The 18434-nt window shown below is 47.3% G+C and overlaps 1 protein-coding gene across 1 annotated transcript; it reads right to left on the bottom strand.

The window, feature by feature from the left end:
* Positions 1-2348: 2348 nt before the first annotated feature.
* Positions 2349-16886, bottom strand: RAD51D (RAD51 paralog D). Its single transcript, XM_008572611.1, has 10 exons — positions 16805-16886; positions 16409-16470; positions 16103-16221; positions 11309-11390; positions 10957-11091; positions 10261-10356; positions 7092-7182; positions 6920-6990; positions 3764-3928; positions 2349-3598 (listed from the first exon to the last, which is right to left on the bottom strand). Exons 1-10 carry the CDS (start codon positions 16884-16886, stop codon positions 3515-3517), a joined length of 987 nt encoding a protein of 328 aa, XP_008570833.1. The 3' UTR covers positions 2349-3514.
* Positions 16887-18434: the final 1548 nt, after the last annotated feature.

Below are 18434 nucleotides of genomic sequence, written 5' to 3'. Positions count from 1 at the left end.
TTTGCTGAAACATTTACATATTTATAGCCAAAAGCAGCATGAAGATGGGAGGAAGTGAGTTTGGTATCAGACAGATTGGAGTTTAGATTTCCCATGCTGCCACTTACTAACTTTATGTCCTTAACCTCACTGAGCTCCCATTTACTGTCTGTAAGATGGAATGATTCCCTATGCCACAAGGCCGTCCTAAGGTCATAATGAGATGTCTATAAAGGGCCTAAAGACACATACGAGAGCCTCGATCAATTTGTCTCCTGGACTGTGGCAGGCTCTAGTGGTTGCCCATCCACCATCCAGTTCATCCACACACACTCCCTCCTTTCTATTAGAACCCCCATTTTCTTCCAATGACCACAGCATGTGCTTCAAAAAAGCCTGTCCCTTGCCCCCACTCCAGGGCTATTTCCTAGTTGGTCTGAGTCCATCATAGTGGTCCCATTTCCCTTGCCAGTTACTGATTTAGACATGGGTGCATGAAAAAATTCTGCACCAATGAGCTTTGAGGGAAGTCTGCTTTGGTTGGAAGGAGGCTCTGTTTTCCTTGTTCTTAAAAGTGTACAAGGAGGTGATCCCTTTCCTGCCTGTAGATATTGTCATGCCTGGGTGGACTGATGCTCAGAATGGCTGCAGTCAGGCTTTGATGAGGGCAATGAGCTTGAAGACAAAACTAACACCAAAGGAGAACACAGCAGAAAGATGGAAAGGCCCTATGCCACTTGACAGTGAGCCATCGAATTAGCTAACCTTGGATTTCACATTATCACAGACAGTGTCCTTATTGTTTATGCCTCTTTAAGCCAGGTTTTGTTACTTGCAGTGAACAGCAGCCTCAATGACACATGGATCTTTTGCCTGAGAGAGTCTTTGGGAGTTTAAGTGCCTGACTTAACTAAAGCCATCAAGTGCTAGCACATAGTAGGGACTCACCATTAATTTTGTCTAATATCAAACGAACGATATACAGTAGTCCCCTGTAGAAAAATATGTAAAAAGAGACTGTGGGGACTCAATGACTAGATCAAGAGAAAAACATTCCTGCATTCTTCCTTTGCCACCTTTAAAATGCATTAAAGCTACCCCTTTCATATATTTAATAATTACTGAGCTCCCATAATATAGAGGAAAAAATTGACAAAAAAGGAGCCCATGGGTAGGCACATGAACAGAAAGTACAAGTGAGTAGCACAGGGGAGTTATGATAAACATCTATCTACACCACAGTTGAGGCACAAAAAAGGGAGAATGTCAGGGTGGGTGTGCACCAGATATAATGGGCGTTAGGCTGAGGCAGACACATAAGGAAACAAAAGACACTTGGGCAGAAGAGCTAGTCCCCTGGGTGTGCACCACGTGGTGTGGCCGGAACAGAAAATGCCGTGGCAGCACCAGGCAAGACAAAGCCTGATCTAGGAGCAAGGACCAAAGGATCAAGCCAACTGTGAGGGACAAGGCCTGCAGGAATGTCACCCGGTGGTCTGGAGTAGCAATGAATGGAGTGCCTTCCCGTGGCCACGTGGGGAAGGACCATGGCACCTTCAGCTGGAGTCTGCGCCCCAGTAGGAACAGAACTGTGCAGACTAAAAATTAAAGGCAACATGGGGATAGAGTGTCCTGGCTTAGGAATCAGGAATCCTGGGTTCCAGCCCTGGTTCTGCCACTGGGACTGTCCCTTTCCTTCTCTGTTAAATGACAGGATGGGCCAGATGATCTTTATGGGCGACTGCACTGTTCTAGGGTCTTTAGTCTGATATAAAGCACCTGGACTCACCACATGTAGGAAACAGGGCAGGGATGGCAACCAGACTCTACCTTGAATGCCAACTCCAAGTGATTGGTAGTGGCTACCTGGAGTGCTATATTCAGAAAAACTGCAAAATACTACAAGGTCCACAAAAAAAGAATGCCTGTGATTGACTGGTGATGTATGCTTGTGGGCTCAGGATGCCCAAATGGTACCACAAGTGGCATGCATTTTCCATTCCCAGCTTAATGTACTGCTTCTTATTATGGTTGCAAGAATGTGCCAACCACCCATGGTGTAAAGGTGCTGAAAATTAGTTTCTCCTGGGGTCTCTTGTGAAAGCAAGTGTCAGGGTTCCCCCAGTCTTAGTCTCACCAACCCTGTCCTCGCTCAGACACCCTTAGTTGGTTTGCCACTCATTCCCAGTCCTCCAAGCATCTTGCTTCTATCCCGGCTGCATCCATCACCTCTAAATGTCATTATCTTCTGCATGTAACTCTGACCCTCCTTTCCTGCAGCCAAGACACAACTCATTCATTATATAACAGGCTCTCTGACCAAGAAAGATGACCTTCCTGTAAAAAATGTGGCCAGTAAACAATCCTGATTATTTCTTTACTTTGCCTTTTATTTTCCATGCTCTGGCGTCGGCCTCTCCTCCTAGCCAGGGTTACAGCTTTCAGATGAATGGCCATGGTGCTGGTAACAGACAGGGGGGTTATTTCATACACTAGGGCACTAGCTGTAGTACATCTGGCAGGAAGAGAAGTGTAATTATATTGCATCTCGGAGCCACCGGCAATGAATTTCTACATAAAGGACTAGATTTGCCATGTATTATTTACATCAGCATCAATTTTCCCAGCTGGCTCTATTTACTGTGCAAATTTTCCTCCGTCTGTTTATGGGCAAGGCCATGGTTCAGCACCTCTGGTTACTCTATTTTGTGGAGGGACCCCACAGGGCAACATGCATATTAAACAAGCAGCTGGATTCACCAGCAGCAGGTCATATCCTCCCTTCCTGTTAAATTATATCCCTGGGACTGCAGCAAGCTCACATTCTCACTAGGCATGGTGATGCACACAGGTGTGTGAAACCAAATCAGCAAAAGGAAAGGAGGAATGACCGCACTTTGGGGCTCACTGGGGGAAACTGAAAAACACCTTCTGGGGGGAAATCAGGTGGCTCTGGGGCTCAGGGAATTTCCTTTTTATATATTTAAGAGCAGGACACAGATGAAGAAGAGTTTTACATGTTTGAGGTAATTTCCACCCAGTAACTCAGAGACAGAACTAAGGGAAAGGGGGCCCCATCTAACAGGCAGAAAAACAGAGGCCAAAAAAAAAAAAAAGAGAGAGAGAGAGACACAAAGGCAAACGGGAGGCTTCCTGGCTCAGTCACAGTGCGAGGATGGAGCACAGGGTGTGACAGTGACACACGGGATTACCCTCCAGTCACTAGCGTGCCCCGGCAAAGAAGCACCAAGCCAGGGTGAACTCAGCTCCTGCCAGAAACATCCATGGTAGAAACAAGGGAAGGAAACTTGGCACCAACATGAATTTTCTGGGTCCCTGCACTGCAGCATCCCCTCTCGCCTGGGGCTCTACATGCTTCCACTGAGAGTGAAGCTGAGGAAACAGCCATCTCTTCTGGCCAGCCTGAGAACTTCTGCAGTCCCAAGTGCTGGGGCAGTGAACAGCAGGTATTACTGGAAGGAAAGCTGGGGGGTGAGGCCTCAATGCCTCTCCCCTTGCCAATCAACAACACCAGTCATGTCTGATCTCCCTGTAATGCCGGGCTCTGCTCTGGAATCCCCCAGGTGCCAATGTCTACCATCTCCTGAAAACCTGTTGGCTGAAAAAAGAGATAGGAGGGAGGGGTAAGTTGAGTAGCCCAAGTGAGCAGCCTCTTTTGTTCCAGGGTCTCAGCATCTAAAGAATTCTGCTATAAGACACCTGTGGGCATGAAAACCACCCTCCAGGGCCCAAGATCACTGGCATCCCCCTGGGGCTGGCTAACCTGACGAGGAGATTTAGTCAGACACATGGTGCGCTGGCAGCCTGATGCTCCTGCTCCATCAGTGATACTCAGGAGAATCCGGGTGCTGGGCACAAAGCTCCAAGAACGTCCGAGGGCTGGTTTGAACTTCCCGCTGTCCCTGTCGCAGGTCATGTGGTTTGTCACCTACAGCAGAAGACTTAAAGATGCTAATCTAGAGGACATCTGTTCCTACTGTTTCATTTTACAGATGGGAAAACTGAGGCCTAGTACAGAGGACTGACTTCCCCAAGTCTCCATAACTTAATGGCAGGGCTGTAACTAGAACCCAAGGCTCCTAACTTGTACCCAGCTCTTTCCACTAAACTTTAATGCCTCAGGCCTGACCCAAATCAAAAGGCAAGGGGGCAATGTCTGGGAAAAAGCAGTGCTATTTGCATTTTCCTAAAAGGAAGCCAGCAGAGGGCTTGAGCCTGCTATACCCCCAACCCAACAGATGGGCATCCAGAGACCATGCTCACCCAGCCTTTTGTGTTTGGGAGTGTGTCTGCGTGTGTATGGGAGTGGGGAGTTGTTTTGGAAGAGGGGGTCAGTCAGCACTACTAATCTGGTCAGTCAGCAGTACTCTGCTGGTCGTAGAGGTAAGCAACTCAAGCCTCAGAACATCCTGTGGATGAGCCTCTCGAGGGCAGGGTCAGTGGCTTGTTCATCACTGAATTCCCTCTGCCTAAGCCAGAGCCTGCCACACAGCAGGCACTCACATGTATCAAGTTTTATTGGAACACAGCTATGCCCATTTGTTTATGTATTATGCATAGCTGCTTTCATGCTATATTGGCAGAGTTGTGTACTTGTGACAGAGACCATATGGCCATAAAGCCTCAAATATTTACTACCTGACCCTTTATAGAAACAGTTTGCTGATTCCTGTGATATAGGCATTAAACAAAATAATATGTTGCCATACAGCACTGTGGAAAAACAGTATGGTAGCTCCTCAAAAAGTTAAAAATAGAACTACCATATGATCCACCAATTCCACTTCTGGATATATATCCAAAAGAAGTGAAAGCAGGGACACAAAGAGATATTTGGGGGTTTTTTTGTTGTTTTTTTTTAAAGATGACCAGTAAGGGGATCTTAACCCTTGGCTTGGTGTTGTCAGCACCACGCTCAGCCAGTGAGCTAACTGGACACCCCTATATAGGATCCGAACCCGTGGCCTTGGTGTTGTCAGCACCATGCTCTCCCAAGTGAGCCACGGGCCGGCCCTACAAAGAGATATTTGTATACCTCCATTCGTAGCAGTATTATGCACAATAGCCAAAAGGTGGAAGCAACCCAGTGTCCATCAATGGATGACTGGATAAGCAAAACGTGGTATATCCATGCAAAGGAATATTACTCAACTTTAAAAAGAAAGGGAATTCGGACACATGCTACAACATGAATGAGCCTTAAGGACGCTATGTTAAGTGAAATTAGCCAGTTACAAAAAGATATATACCAAATGATTCCACTTATATGTGGTACTCAGAATAGTCAAAAGCATAAAAATAGAAAGTAGAATAGTGGTTGTCAGGAGCAGGGGAAACGGAGAGTTATTTTTAATGGGTACAGAGTTTCAGTTTTACAAGATGAAAGAGTTATGGAGGTGGAGGGTGGTGATCACTGAACAACATTATGAATGTATTTAATACCACTGAAATAAATACTTTAAAATGGTTAAATAGTAAATTTTATGTGTATTTTACCACAATAAAAACAGGGGGGCTGGCTGTTTAGCTCAGTTCGTTAGAGCACAGCCTTGTCATACCAAGGTCACGGGTTCAGATCCCCGTACCAGCCAGCCGCCAAAAAAATAAAAATGAATGAGTAAATAAAATTTTAAAGATGGCAAATTAGAAAAAAAAAAAAAAAACTGGAAAAAATATGTAGCTGCTAAAATGGTATTCTTAATCTATGTAAACACTGAGATGGTAAATTACGTGTATTTTTATTTTTTTAAATGAGGTTAGTTAAGTTAGAAAGTTAGCTAAAAGTACAAGTACATATGCAAAGAAAATTTTTATGGACATATATCAAAATATTAATATGGCTTCTGTGAATGTGGAGATTGATTACAAATTTGAATCTTATATTTATTTTTTACCTTTCTATGAGAAGCATGAAGACTTAAAAAACTACTTCATAAGCAGAAAAAGCTACTTTTTTTTTTTTTTTTTTTCTCTAAAAGAGGACCGGTAAGGGGATCCCAACCCTTGCCTTGGTGTTGTCAGCACCACGCTCACCCAGTGAGCAAACCGGCCATCCCTATATGGGATCCGAACCCGTGGCCTTGGTGTTATCAGCACCGCACTCTCCCGAATGAGCCACAGGCCGGCCCAGAAAAAGCTACTTTTTTTTTTTTTTTCTCTAAAAGAGGACCGGTAAGGGGATCCCAACCCTTGCCTTGGTGTTGTCAGCACCACGCTCACCCAGTGAGCAAACCGGCCATCCCTATATGGGATCCGAACCCGTGGCCTTGGTGTTATCAGCACCGCACTCTCCCGAATGAGCCACAGGCCGGCCCAGAAAAAGCTACTTTTTTTTTTTTTTTCTCTAAAAGAGGACCGGTAAGGGGATCCCAACCCTTGCCTTGGTGTTGTCAGCACCACGCTCACCCAGTGAGCAAACCGGCCATCCCTATATGGGATCCGAACCCGTGGCCTTGGTGTTATCAGCACCGCACTCTCCCGAATGAGCCACAGGCCGGCCCAGAAAAAGCTACTTTAACAGCAAAAAGCAGCTCTGGAAAAGACAAAACTATTGGGACAGAAAACAGATCAGTGGTTTTTCTGGGATGGGAGGACCTTTTTCGGGGGTAATAAGACTGGATACAACTATATCCATTAAGGCAAACTTCAATTAAGGAGAAAGTTACTCTTATGTAAATTAAACCTCAATAAACCTGACTTAAAAAGAAAAGAATTAGAAAGAAAAGCAAGGAGGTCCCTGACCCCCTTGGCTATTTTTAGTCCAATCCCCTCACTGTCCAGGGCTCTAGATGACCCAGGGAAGCTGGGCTATGTCTCTCTCCTAAAGGGCCACTTTGGGGTTCAGAAGCTGCCATTTAAGGGGAATAAAGAGCTAGCTATAACTAGAAACCCAGTTTGTCAGCCAAGCCTGCCTCCTCACCACCACTGCCAGGCCAAGGTCCCGGGCCAGGGTCTTCAGCTCTCGGGCCAGCTGCATCATTAAGGCCAAGCCTGGAGGAGGAGAAGCAGAGAGGGATGGCAGCAGGGGACCAAGGACAGAGCTGGGAGGTAAGATCACGTCCCCTGACCCCAGGCTCTGCCACGCCACTCACCTTCCCTCTGCTGACCTCCCAGAAGTGGGGAGACCACCGCAGTGACCGAGTCCACGACCACCACCTTCATAGTTCCTGAAGAGCTGGTCACCTGGAGGGATTGGGGGAAGTAGGCACCATGAACCAGTTAGCCCCAAGGGGGGGGCACCATTACAGGACAAGCTTGCTCCTCTAACTAGTAAGAAATAACCTCCCCTGTCCCAAATACAGCTGCATGGGCATCACCAAATTTCTGCAATACCCCCTATCCCCATTTGTATATATAACAGACTTTACTGAAGTCGGGTGGACAGAGAGGGTTTAAATCACAGGACATCACATATACACTAAAATAATCAAATTTTAGAAATCTGCATTCAGAGCCCTTTGGCACCCAGGTCATGGATTTCTCAGTGGCCCTATTTCTTATGTCCAGCCCCCCACATCTTGTAGACTCTTCTTTTCCTTTTCTGACTCCCTCCTCCTTTTCCTTTTCTGACTCCCTCCTCTTATTTCCACTCCCAAATTCCTAACTTTCTCTGCTGAAGAATTGAGCCTTCTGTTTACTTCACTGTCTCCTTCTAGATCATGCCTCCAGGGCCTCATCTTCCACATCCAAATGACTCCAAACAAAGACAGTTCTTTCTCTAAGGAACTCTGATACCATTTTCAAAGCATAATTTGTTGTCTCTACACAAGCGTCAGCATCCTCCTAGCTTCTCTGGGCCTAAACTGTCTTTCATGCTTCCTTCCTCTTCTCCCTTAATTCTTATATCCTGATTCGGTTTCTACAACACTTTTTTCCACTTCACATTGGCCAAGTCTTGGATATTCAGCATGATCTGCTCTGTCTTTTGCAGGTCTTCTTTCATCTTCCAACTACTGACTCTTGGCCAGTCCCAGCTTGTCTAAGAGAGGATGGCAGAAAAGAGAGAAGCTAAAAGAAATCAGCTTGGCCCCTCCTTACCACCTTTGGGAAAGCAGGCTGAAACATCTGGCTAAAATGGGACAAGCAAGCCTTTTGCTGCTTGTGACTATGAAGCTATCAGGTCATCTGTGGCAGACAGACCCTTAGGTGGCCCCTGTGATCCCCACTTTCAGACATCCAAGCCCTTATATAATCTCTTTCCTTCAAGTGTGGATGACATCTGTGACTCACTTTTGATTACGAAGATGTCAAAGGTGTTGAAAGGTCAGTCTCTTGATTAGACTACATTACATGGCAAAGGTAGTGGGACATCACTCCCATGATTACATTATGTTATGTAAGACTTGGTGTTGCTGTTTGCTCTTACTCTCTTGCTGGTCTTGAAGAACAAGTGACCATACTGTGAACTCCCTGCCACATGGCAGGAACAGCCTCTAGGAGCTGAAGGCAGCATCTGGCCAATGACAGCAAGAAACTGAAGCTGTTAGGAAGTGAATCCTACCAGCAACCTGAGCAAACTTATAAGCAGATTCTTCCCCAGTTGAGCCTCCAGATGAGAACACAGCCCAGCTAACACCTTGATTACAGCCTTATGAGACCCTAAGCAGAGGACCCGCTAAGGTGTGCTCAGGCTCCCAACCCAGGAAAACGGTGAGATAATAAATATGTATTGTTCTAAGCCACTTAGTGTAGTAACTTGTTATACAATAATAGAAAGTATTAATATTATATATATATTATTATTATATATGTTATTTATATTATATATATAATATTAACAATAATAGCAAATGGGACCATTTAATGATCCTATGGTAAAAAATATAGTCTTCTGAAATGGAATTGAGAGATTTGGATTGTAAGGTTAGTTCTTATCCTATGTGGTGACTTTGAGCAACTCACTTAACTTCTCTGGCCCTCACTCTCCTCATTTCTAAAAATAGGAGGTTTGAATTAGATTACCACTACTCGACTTCATGTCTCAACAAGCTGGTGGGTCGTAACCAGCTATGACCTCTGTGGCAAGTATTTGTTCCACTGCTATATGTTCTAAAGTTTGTAAAAATCATTTACATTAAATATAATCCTGGCTATACCCATGGGAACATGTCATGCTTTTGGATGAGAGAAACAGTTTGAGATTAACTAAATTATTCTATCTCTAAGCTGTCTTCCAAATTTACTAGTCTAGGGCTGAGCCCGTGGCGCACTTGGGAAGAGTGCAGCGCTGGGAGCGCAGCAGCACTCCCGCCGCGGGTTCAGATCCTATATAGGGATGACCGGTGCACTCACAGCGCTCACTGGCTGAGCACGGTGCAGCCGGTCTCAAAAAGGACAAAAAAAAAAAAAAAATTTACTAGCCTATAAATCACGTATTATTATTATTATTATTTTTTTTTTTTTTGGCAGCTGGTCTTGATCATGGTGTTATCAGTACCATATTCTAAACAACTGAACTAACCAATCAGCCCCTAGTCTATAAATCAGTACACCAAGTCCTGTCTAAGCACCTAGCAGGAATAGCAAGGTACCAACCCAAATGCCATTCTAATTCCTCCTTCCTTGTTAACAGGACTCTGAATATGTTCAGGCACTGGGCAGAAATCTCTTCACTTCAGGGAAGGTGGTCCCAGCCTGTGACCCAAGATACACATATAACTCAGTTTTGGCCAACTAGAGGTAAGAGGAAGAGGGAAGTCTACTAGTGGGCTCTGAAGAAAGATTTTTCTTCCCTGATAAAAGGGGAGAGGTACAGAAAAGAACCATCTATCTTTCACTGCCCTGAATATGGATGTGGATGTGTGAAGACAAGACACTTGGAGCTATAGCAGCCACTTTGCAATCATGAGGAGAACAAGAGACTCAGATACCTGGTCTAGTGCCCTGATATCATGGACTTGCCAACCTCCAGACTCGTGAGATAATTAAATGTCCTCAAGGTTCAAGTCTCTGTCAGACAGCCTCTATTACTTGTAGTTGAAAGTATTCCTAACTGTTCTACCAGAGAATGCAGAGATGAATACGACATAATCCTTGCACTCAAGGGGTTGACTGTTTAGTAGGGAAAGTGAGTGGACATGTAAACAAAGAGGCATGTGAATTAAGCCCTCAGGAATTCCACTGTGGAAGTGGCAAGCACAGCTGGAGTCACCAGACTGCACATCTGCATTCCCAAACAGAGTCTGTAGTAGGACACCTGCCCACATACAGACAGCACCTGGGAAGCTGGGTAAAGCAGAAAGGGGCAGAACAGCAGCTCACCTGCTGGGCCATGGTGCCTCGGAGGTCCTGCAGCACATCCAGCATCTGGAAGATGTCAAACGCATGCACCACCTGGATCCTCTGGAGAGCTCCTGCCTGAATGGGTGGGAAAAAGAAGCAGGGGCTTTGGATAAGAGGGAGTAGGTGGTCAAGAAAGGAGATGAAGAAGAACTGTAAGGCTGAGAAGGAAGAAGCAACTAGATGTAAGGACTCAGGCCCAGGATGGCAGATGAGCTTTGTCTCAAGGTCCACTTCTTACAGCAGTGGCTGCCCAAGTGCTGACCTATAAGCCAAGTCAGAACTCAGTTGGGAGAGTAATACAACTGACTAGTGATGTCTTCCATGGGCAAGAAATGAGCTGGAAACACAGATGCTGAGTGTTTGCCAGCCCTGATTTAGGGTATGCAAAGAGATGGGTTTCCTGGAAGAATCAGTGTGGGTAGCATCCAAGCTGGGATGATGATGGAATTAATGGGAGGCTTGAGGAATACAGGAAGTACAGGTTGAGTATCCCCTATCCAAAATGCTTGGGATCAGAAGTGTTTGGGGTTTTGGATTTTCAGATTAGGGGTGCTTAACCTGTATTAATAGAATAGCAAGTTTCAAAGCAAGAAATGACTGTTCACTCCAACGGCCAAAATCCTTGCAATGTAAGGGATAACAGTTCCGATGTCAGAATCTAAATGGAAACCTTACCTGTTCCTCCTCGTCCTGGGTTCTAGCCTGAAGCAGTTGGAGGAGGCGGGAGGCTGTCAGCCCTCCTTTGGAATCAATGTATAGGATGTTCTGCTGTAGGCCATAGGCCACATTTGCCGCCACACAAAGACATACCTGAGTAGAGACCAGGACAGACTGAGTGAACCTGAGCCCTCAGGGAAGCACCAGAATGGGAGCTCCCCACCAAATCTTGCCCAGATCCCAGCGACACAAATGGGCCAAGTCCCAGCCCCCCTCCTCATCACCCATCTTCTCTCTCCTGAGCCCTGTCCCAGGGCTCCAGGGCTTTGCAACTCCTTCCCAACCCTCCTGGCTGCTGGCTCAAGTGTACCTGGGTTTTGCCGCTCCCTGGGCCTCCTACAATTTCAGTCACTTCTCCAGTGTAGAGACCAGCATCAAGCAGTTTGTCCAGGCTAATGGCAGAAGAGGACAGAAGAGAATCAACCCAGGAGGTTAGGAGAAAGAGAGGGGACAAGGCACAAGAAGAAAAGTGAGACATTCTTTCCAAGCACTGGTTCTATCCAGAGATGCTCTGAAAGTCTCTGGCCAGTAGGTTTCTCCTGGTAGAATCTTTTTCCAGGAAGGAGGGTGTGCCTGAATGTTCCTCCTCTGGCCTCTCTTCATCTTTCCACTCTCAGCTTACAGATCACCTCTCCAGAGACCCCTCTGCTGCCCCATTAAAAGATCCTCCTTTCATTCTCCATCTCAGCCACTTGTGGTGTTCCTTGATAGCATTTCCCATAGTTTGTTAATTTTTTTTTCCCCCAGTGGCTGGCCAGTATGGTATAATTTTTCTAAAACTTTTAAATAATTGTGGATTCACAGAAAATTGCCAAAAGTCCCGTGTATCCTGCATCTGGTTTCCCTTAATGGTAACAAACACCTTGCACTACAAGATGTATTGTACAATATCACAGTTAGGAAACTGACATTAGTACAATCCTCAGAGCTTATTCAGATTTCACCAGTGTAACCTGCACTTAAGCATGTGTGTCTGTGTGTATAGTTCTATGCTATTTTATCACACAATCCACACAATCAAGATACAGAACATTTCCATTGCTACAAGTCTTCCTCATGCTACCTATTTATAACCATATCTCTCCCATCCCCTCATCCCTAACCCCTGGCAACCACTAATCTGTTTTCCATCTCTAGTATGTTATTTCAAGAATGTCATGTACATAGAATCATACACTCTGCAACCTTTGTGATTGTTTTTTTCACTCAGGATCATTCCTTTGAGATCCATCCAACTTGTTTGTATGGATAGTTTGTTCCTTTGTACTGCTGGGTATTATTCCATGGTATAGATGTATCCATTTGTTTAACCATTCACCCACTGAAGGACATTTTGGTTGTTTCCAGTTTGGGGCTATTACGAATAAAACTGCTATAAACATTTGTGTACAAAAGTTTTGTGTGAACCTAAGTTTTCACATCTCTGGGGTAAATGCCCAAGAATATAATTGCTGGGTTGTATGGTAAGTGTATATTAATTTTATAAGAAACTACCAAACTATTTTCCAGAGTGACTATGCCATTTTACATTCCCATTGGCAGTGTATGAATAATTCAGTTTCTCCACATCCTCGCCAGCATTTGGTGTTATCACTATTTTTTATCTTAGTCTTCCTGATAGGAATGTAGTAATATCTCCCTGTGGTTTTTTTTTTTTTTTTTTTGTCTTTTATCTTTTTCCGTGTCCGGCAACGGATCACAACTCTCAGTGTTGCCCCCGTACCAGACCGGACACCGGCAACGGGATTGCAACCCTCGGTGCTGCTCCCGCGCCTCGCTCAGCCAGTGAGCGGGAACCGGTCTGTACGTGGGATCCGAACCCTCGGCGGGAGCGCCGCCGCGCTCCCAAGTGGCGCACCGTAGCAGTGCGCCGTAGCAGTGCGCCGTAGCAGTGCGCCACCAGGCCGGCCCTCCACATGCTCTTTTTGAGAACAGAGAAATGCGATTGATTTTTGAATGTGTTGATCTTGTATCCTGTGACCTTTCTGAACTTGTTTATTAGTTCTAGGAGTTTGTAATTATTTTGTTTGCTGATTTTTGTCTGTCTCCCTCTTTTTTTCTTCATTTCCAGAAAGGTAGAGTAATGTAATTATTTTTTATTTGCTTGTTTTTGTCTGTCTCCCTCAGCTGGCTGAGAGCGCCCTGGGGCCAGGACTGGCCTTGTCCCTGTTGCATCCCCAGCACTAGCATGGTGCCTGAAACACAGGAGGCGCACAGTTAATGTTCCCAGAGAAATGAGTAAAAGAACGGTGCTGTCACTCTTACTTAGTTCCTTATTGTCAGCACTGTGGCATAGGAGGAGAAGCCTTGGGATAAACCTCAAGACACAGCCAATTCCTAATCCAGGTTCTGTCCCTGAACCACAACGAAACCCCCGTCCATGCCTTACCTCATCTGTGGGCTGAAGCTTCTCCTCCTGTGCCATGGTGTGTACCAATGCCTGATCACATGCCTTCCTTTCCTCACACCGCCATCACCTTCATAGGCTCTAGTCCTCTGAAATGGTTCTTGAAGACCTCCTATGATCTCTCTCTATATGCCGAACAGTACTTTAATAAGCAGCTCATCTATTTTAATCCCAGAGATCCCATGATTATACCTACAGGTCTCTAACAGTCAAAACACTCTAGTTACCACTCCAGCCCTGTAGCTTCCTGAGATAATTGTGCTTGCCCTGTCTCTGTTTAATAAGCACCTGTTTAATAAGCATCTAGCCTCAGCCACTCCTGGATCCCATTCCTCCCACCGACATCCAGGAAATCCCAGTTCCATTACAGCAGTGGTTCTCCCAGTGTGGTCCCCAGACCAGCAACATCAGCATCTGGGAACTGGTTAGAAATGCAAATTCTCAGCTCCCCCTCCCCAGACCTACTGATTCAGAAACGCTGGGGGTGGAGCAAGCATCTGAGTTTCAACAGGCCTCCTGGTGATTTTGATGCATGCTCAAGTTTGGGAACTTTTAGACTAGACTAATCACTCTCAATCCTGCCTCCTCATTAAAATCACCCGAGTTTTTGAAAAGATGCCAATATCAGCAGTTCCCAAACCTGCCTGCCCATTGGGGTGGAGTCACTTGGGGGCTTCAAAAAATACTGATGTCTATGTCCCATCCCCAAGAATGTGATTAACTAGTCTAGGGGAGGCTTGGGTTTTGGAATGTTTAAAAGATTCCCCAGGTGATTCTAATGTACAGACAAGTTAGGGAACCACTGTCCTAGGACAATTAAGTTATTCTGGAGGTGGGACCCAAGCCTCAGTATTTCTTTAAGTTTCCCAGATGATTCTAATGTGCAGCCAGGATTGAACTCTAGACTCAAGTTTAGAATCAACCACATATTTTGCTGTAAGGATCAGCCTGCATAAGGTATTCCCAAATCCACCTCCCAGCCAACTTCTCACTTGTTTTCATTTCATGTCTCCTCTGTCACAAGCCCTGTCCACTCTTCACACCTCCACCCACTGCCTGTAACTACTTCCACAGCGGCCTCCCCGCTTGAGGAGGCAACAGAACAGATGAGCTAGAGTCAAGTTGGTAGACTTAGGAGTGTGACAGACATGACCTCAAGTGTCTGCTCTGCCATTACTAGCTGCATGATCTTCAGAAAGTCATTGAACTTGAGTGCCAATTTCTTCATCAATACAACAACAATTTTAATGGTAATGCACTCATTGGTGGTTGTGCAGAATAAATGAAACAACATACTGTGAAGTGCTGAGCACAGTGCCTGGTCACGGTAAGCACTCAGTGAAAACCCACCTGGTCCTTAATGCCCAAGGCCCATCTCCTTCAGAGCTCTCCCGAACCATTCTGATCTCCCCTGCAGTGACCCACCACAGGTGCAATCCTTCCAGTTTCCCACTTGACTGGTCCCGCTATGGATGTTGGTTTTATAAGCTCCTTAAGCCCAAAGGCCAATCTGTTTCCTGTTAATCACTCCTTCCTCAATACTGCCTCCCTATGTGCTACATCTCTCTCTCGTGTTCCCCTGCTTTCCTCCTATACCCATTAGACGCTATACTCTTTAAGGGCAGGGACTTTGCCTCATTCATTTATGTAGCATCTGCACATACCTGGGACACAATAGGCACTCTGAAGTTTGCTGAACAAACCACACATTGAGCCCCCAGTAGGCATTCAGCCAGTGCTTGATGGATTACAAACTTGAAACCCCAACGAGGGAGAGCAAGCACCATGCTGCATGAACCTTGCCAAGAGAATGTGTTATGGAAACAGCAAGGGCCAAACCAATCCAGAGACCTTTGTGGTGGCAGTTACTCAGCAAATTCTGCACAAACAGGCCAGGAAAAAGGTCAGACTCACTTGGCCAGAAAATGCCTGTCATCTTCCAACTCTTCCCTTCCCCAAGCACGGCACAATGTAACTGTTCCTTTACGTAAGTGCTCCTGTTCCCTACTGCGGCAGAGTGTGGTGAAGCTGCCAAGTTCTGCGTCAAATACTCCTATCATAAGCCTCACCTCTACCACTGGCTCTTCTTAGGCTAAACTCAAGTGGCGTAATAATCTCTAACTCACAGGGTCACTGAAGAGATTATCTATCACCTAGAGTCAATGCCTGCAGGTAGAGGCACTCAGTAAAGGTTAGTCCTGCCATATTCTCTCCTGCCCTCAAGTGAAATGGGAGGTGGGGCCAGAGAGTTACTGTATTCTGCTGAATAATAATGAGATAGCTGACATCTTGTTATATGGGACAGTGGCTCTCAACCAGGGGACATTTAGCCATGTCTGGAGACAGATTTGATTGTCACAACAGGAGGGGGATGGGGAGGGAGAGGTACTACTAGCATCTAGTGGGTAGAAGCCAGGGTTGCTGCTAAACATCCTACTATGCACAGGACAGCCCCAACCCCCAACAAATAATGACCCATCTTCAAATATCAATAGTGCATTGGCTGACAACCCCTATAACCCTGTTACAGGGTAAGAGAACTCGAAAGTCCTGACCTCTTTCCTTCTTATCTGTCCATGCTGCCCCTACTGCTGCATTAAAAAACCTGTTCTCTCCAGACTCAACCGCCAAAAGCCGACCTGAGAGGCAGCCACCTCCTCCTGCCTCTCACCTTCTTCCCCAAGTACGCATACACACCTCCCAATGCCGGTGGACAGGATGGCAGTGGAGGTCTTCAGGTCCTCATAGAGGTCAGCGCCATTGAAGGGGAAAGCCGAGAACTGAGCCAGCAGCACCCGCCTCAGGGCAACCAGGGCCTGCCAAAGGACGCAACTCAGGCTCCCAAGCGCCCGACCGTTCAGCAATGAACCCCCACTGGAGCGGGCATCCCAGCTCTCATTCGCCCCCTCCCCCCCATCACTCTCTGGGAACCCTCTGCTCCCTTGGATTAGGGATGGGCATGTAAAGACACCCAGGTTTGGAACGTAGGGATCGTGAGCTCACCTTATAAGATAAGCCACCTTTCTGGGCTACCTCCTCCAGGTCTGCAGAAACCAGGTCCACCACTGAAAACAAAGCACGTGTAGCTGATCGGCAGGGCGGCCTGGGGCTTCCCACGCTTGGTTTTTCTCATCTGTAAAATGGGGCACCAATTCTACCTCCCAGCGGGCAGTCTCAGGAGCCACCAGGACGTGGCGCGGCGCCCCGCACACGGCTGGGGTCCTGCCCTTCTCCAGGGCCTGGCTCCCCCGCTCCCACCCTTCCCGAACCTCTCCAGCAGGGCATGGGGCTGAGGAGGGGAGGGGCGCTCCAGATATACCAGGGCAGTGCTGCCGACCCCGCGCGTCTGCCCAGGCTGTGCCCGGCGCGCGACTCTCCGACAAGCGCACACGCCGTCACCTGTTCTGATCCCGCAGCTCCTCAGAAGCTGGACCATCTCCGGGGTGAGGCCGGGGCACAGTCCGGCCCTGAGCACGCCCATGTTCCCTGCAGGACCGGGACAGCTCCACGTGGGCATCCGCGAGGCCCTCCCCAGACGCCCCTCCGCGCCCTTTTCTGGAGAGGGTGCAGGCTCACGGGCTGCAGGAGGGTGGGGGCGGCGCGGAGAGTCCGGGGACCCCCGCCCTACCGGGACCGGCGCCCCCGGCTCACCCGGGCCGCGCTGCCGCTTCCGGGTTCCGGGCTGGCGCGCCCGGCCTGAACCTGGCCTGCAGCGCCATCTGCCGGCCGCGCCGGGAGGAGCCGCGGCGACCCCGCGTCCCACACCACCCGCTCGCACCACGCGCCACCCCTGGCCGTATTCTGCCTCCACTTTCTTCCCCGACACACACCGACGTTCCGAGAAGCCTCCTATGTGCCCCTTTCCGTTCCAAACACTGAAGACACGAAGTTGAAGGAGACGGTCAATCCCCTACAGCCTCGTGTAAGGGCGCTTACTTGTTAGCAAGACAGTGAAAAGGAATCAAATAAATCAGATCATTACATATTATATGGTAAGTGCCAAGAGCAGCAACGCACATAGACAGCACCTGCTTCTCTGTATTTTCCAAAAGTTTTTCTTTCTTTTTTTTTTTAATGGGGGGAAAACCCTTGAGTATATGGAACACACACACAAAAAATATGGTTTGGTATTTTTAAATGTCCTTTGCTTTGCCTCATTCACTGGAAGAAATAAAACAATTTTACAGGGTTATCTCCTCACAGACCCATGAGGGAGGTGCTGTTTTTATTACTATTTCACAGATGAGGAAACTGAGGCTCACTGAGGTTAAGTCACTTGCCAAATCTTAAATAGCTGGTAAACACAGGCCTGGACTTCAAATCGACATCTAAGGGCAAAGCCAATGCTGTTTCACAGACCCCTCCCCACCCCCGAAGTTGTGCATATGTTTTCCTACTGTAAAGTGGTTTCCTTGAGAGCAGAGAGCATGCCTGGCCTGTCTTTGTGTCCCTCTGTAACACTCACCATTGTCACTCCACACATGAAGGTACTTGGGAGTGCAGGTGTGGCACATTTAGAATTCCAGCGGTAAAATATGGTCATATGTGAGCTAGGAACCACCACCCTAGGAACCATCTGGGCTTTCCCTATGCCTGCATGACTGGACACAGTGGGTTTGCTGCCTACGATTTCAGGATACAGAGGCTCAACATCTGCAGACAAGGTCTCCCACCCCCAGAGACCCTTCCCAGCACTGCCAACCTCCCAAGGCCCCAGCCCAGGTGCCTTTCTGCCCAGGTGCCTTTCTCTCACCATCCTTCCATGCCCAGGTGCCTTTCTCTCACCATCCTTCTCCTTCCCAGGGCAGCACCCAAGGGCACAGGTGTTAAGCATTTTGAGACTGGAAAAGGGCAGGGCTGCTGTAACCACAGAGTGTTAGAATTGGAAGGGGCCTAGTGGGTCACGCAGTTTGGCTCTCCCCACCCAAGACTCTGGCCCTTGGTCAGGCCAGCCCCCTAGTGAGCCCAGCAGCAGCAGCCTCAAGTCAAGAGGAGGCTGCCCCTAATTGTCACACTGTGATGATTATGA

This window comes from Galeopterus variegatus, unplaced genomic scaffold (assembly GCF_000696425.1).
Source record: "Galeopterus variegatus unplaced genomic scaffold, G_variegatus-3.0.2 Scaffold812, whole genome shotgun sequence".
Lineage (NCBI taxonomy): Eukaryota > Metazoa > Chordata > Mammalia > Dermoptera > Cynocephalidae > Galeopterus > Galeopterus variegatus.
Note: the sequence above shows the minus strand (reverse complement) of the source record. Positions and strands in the feature narration are given on the sequence as shown.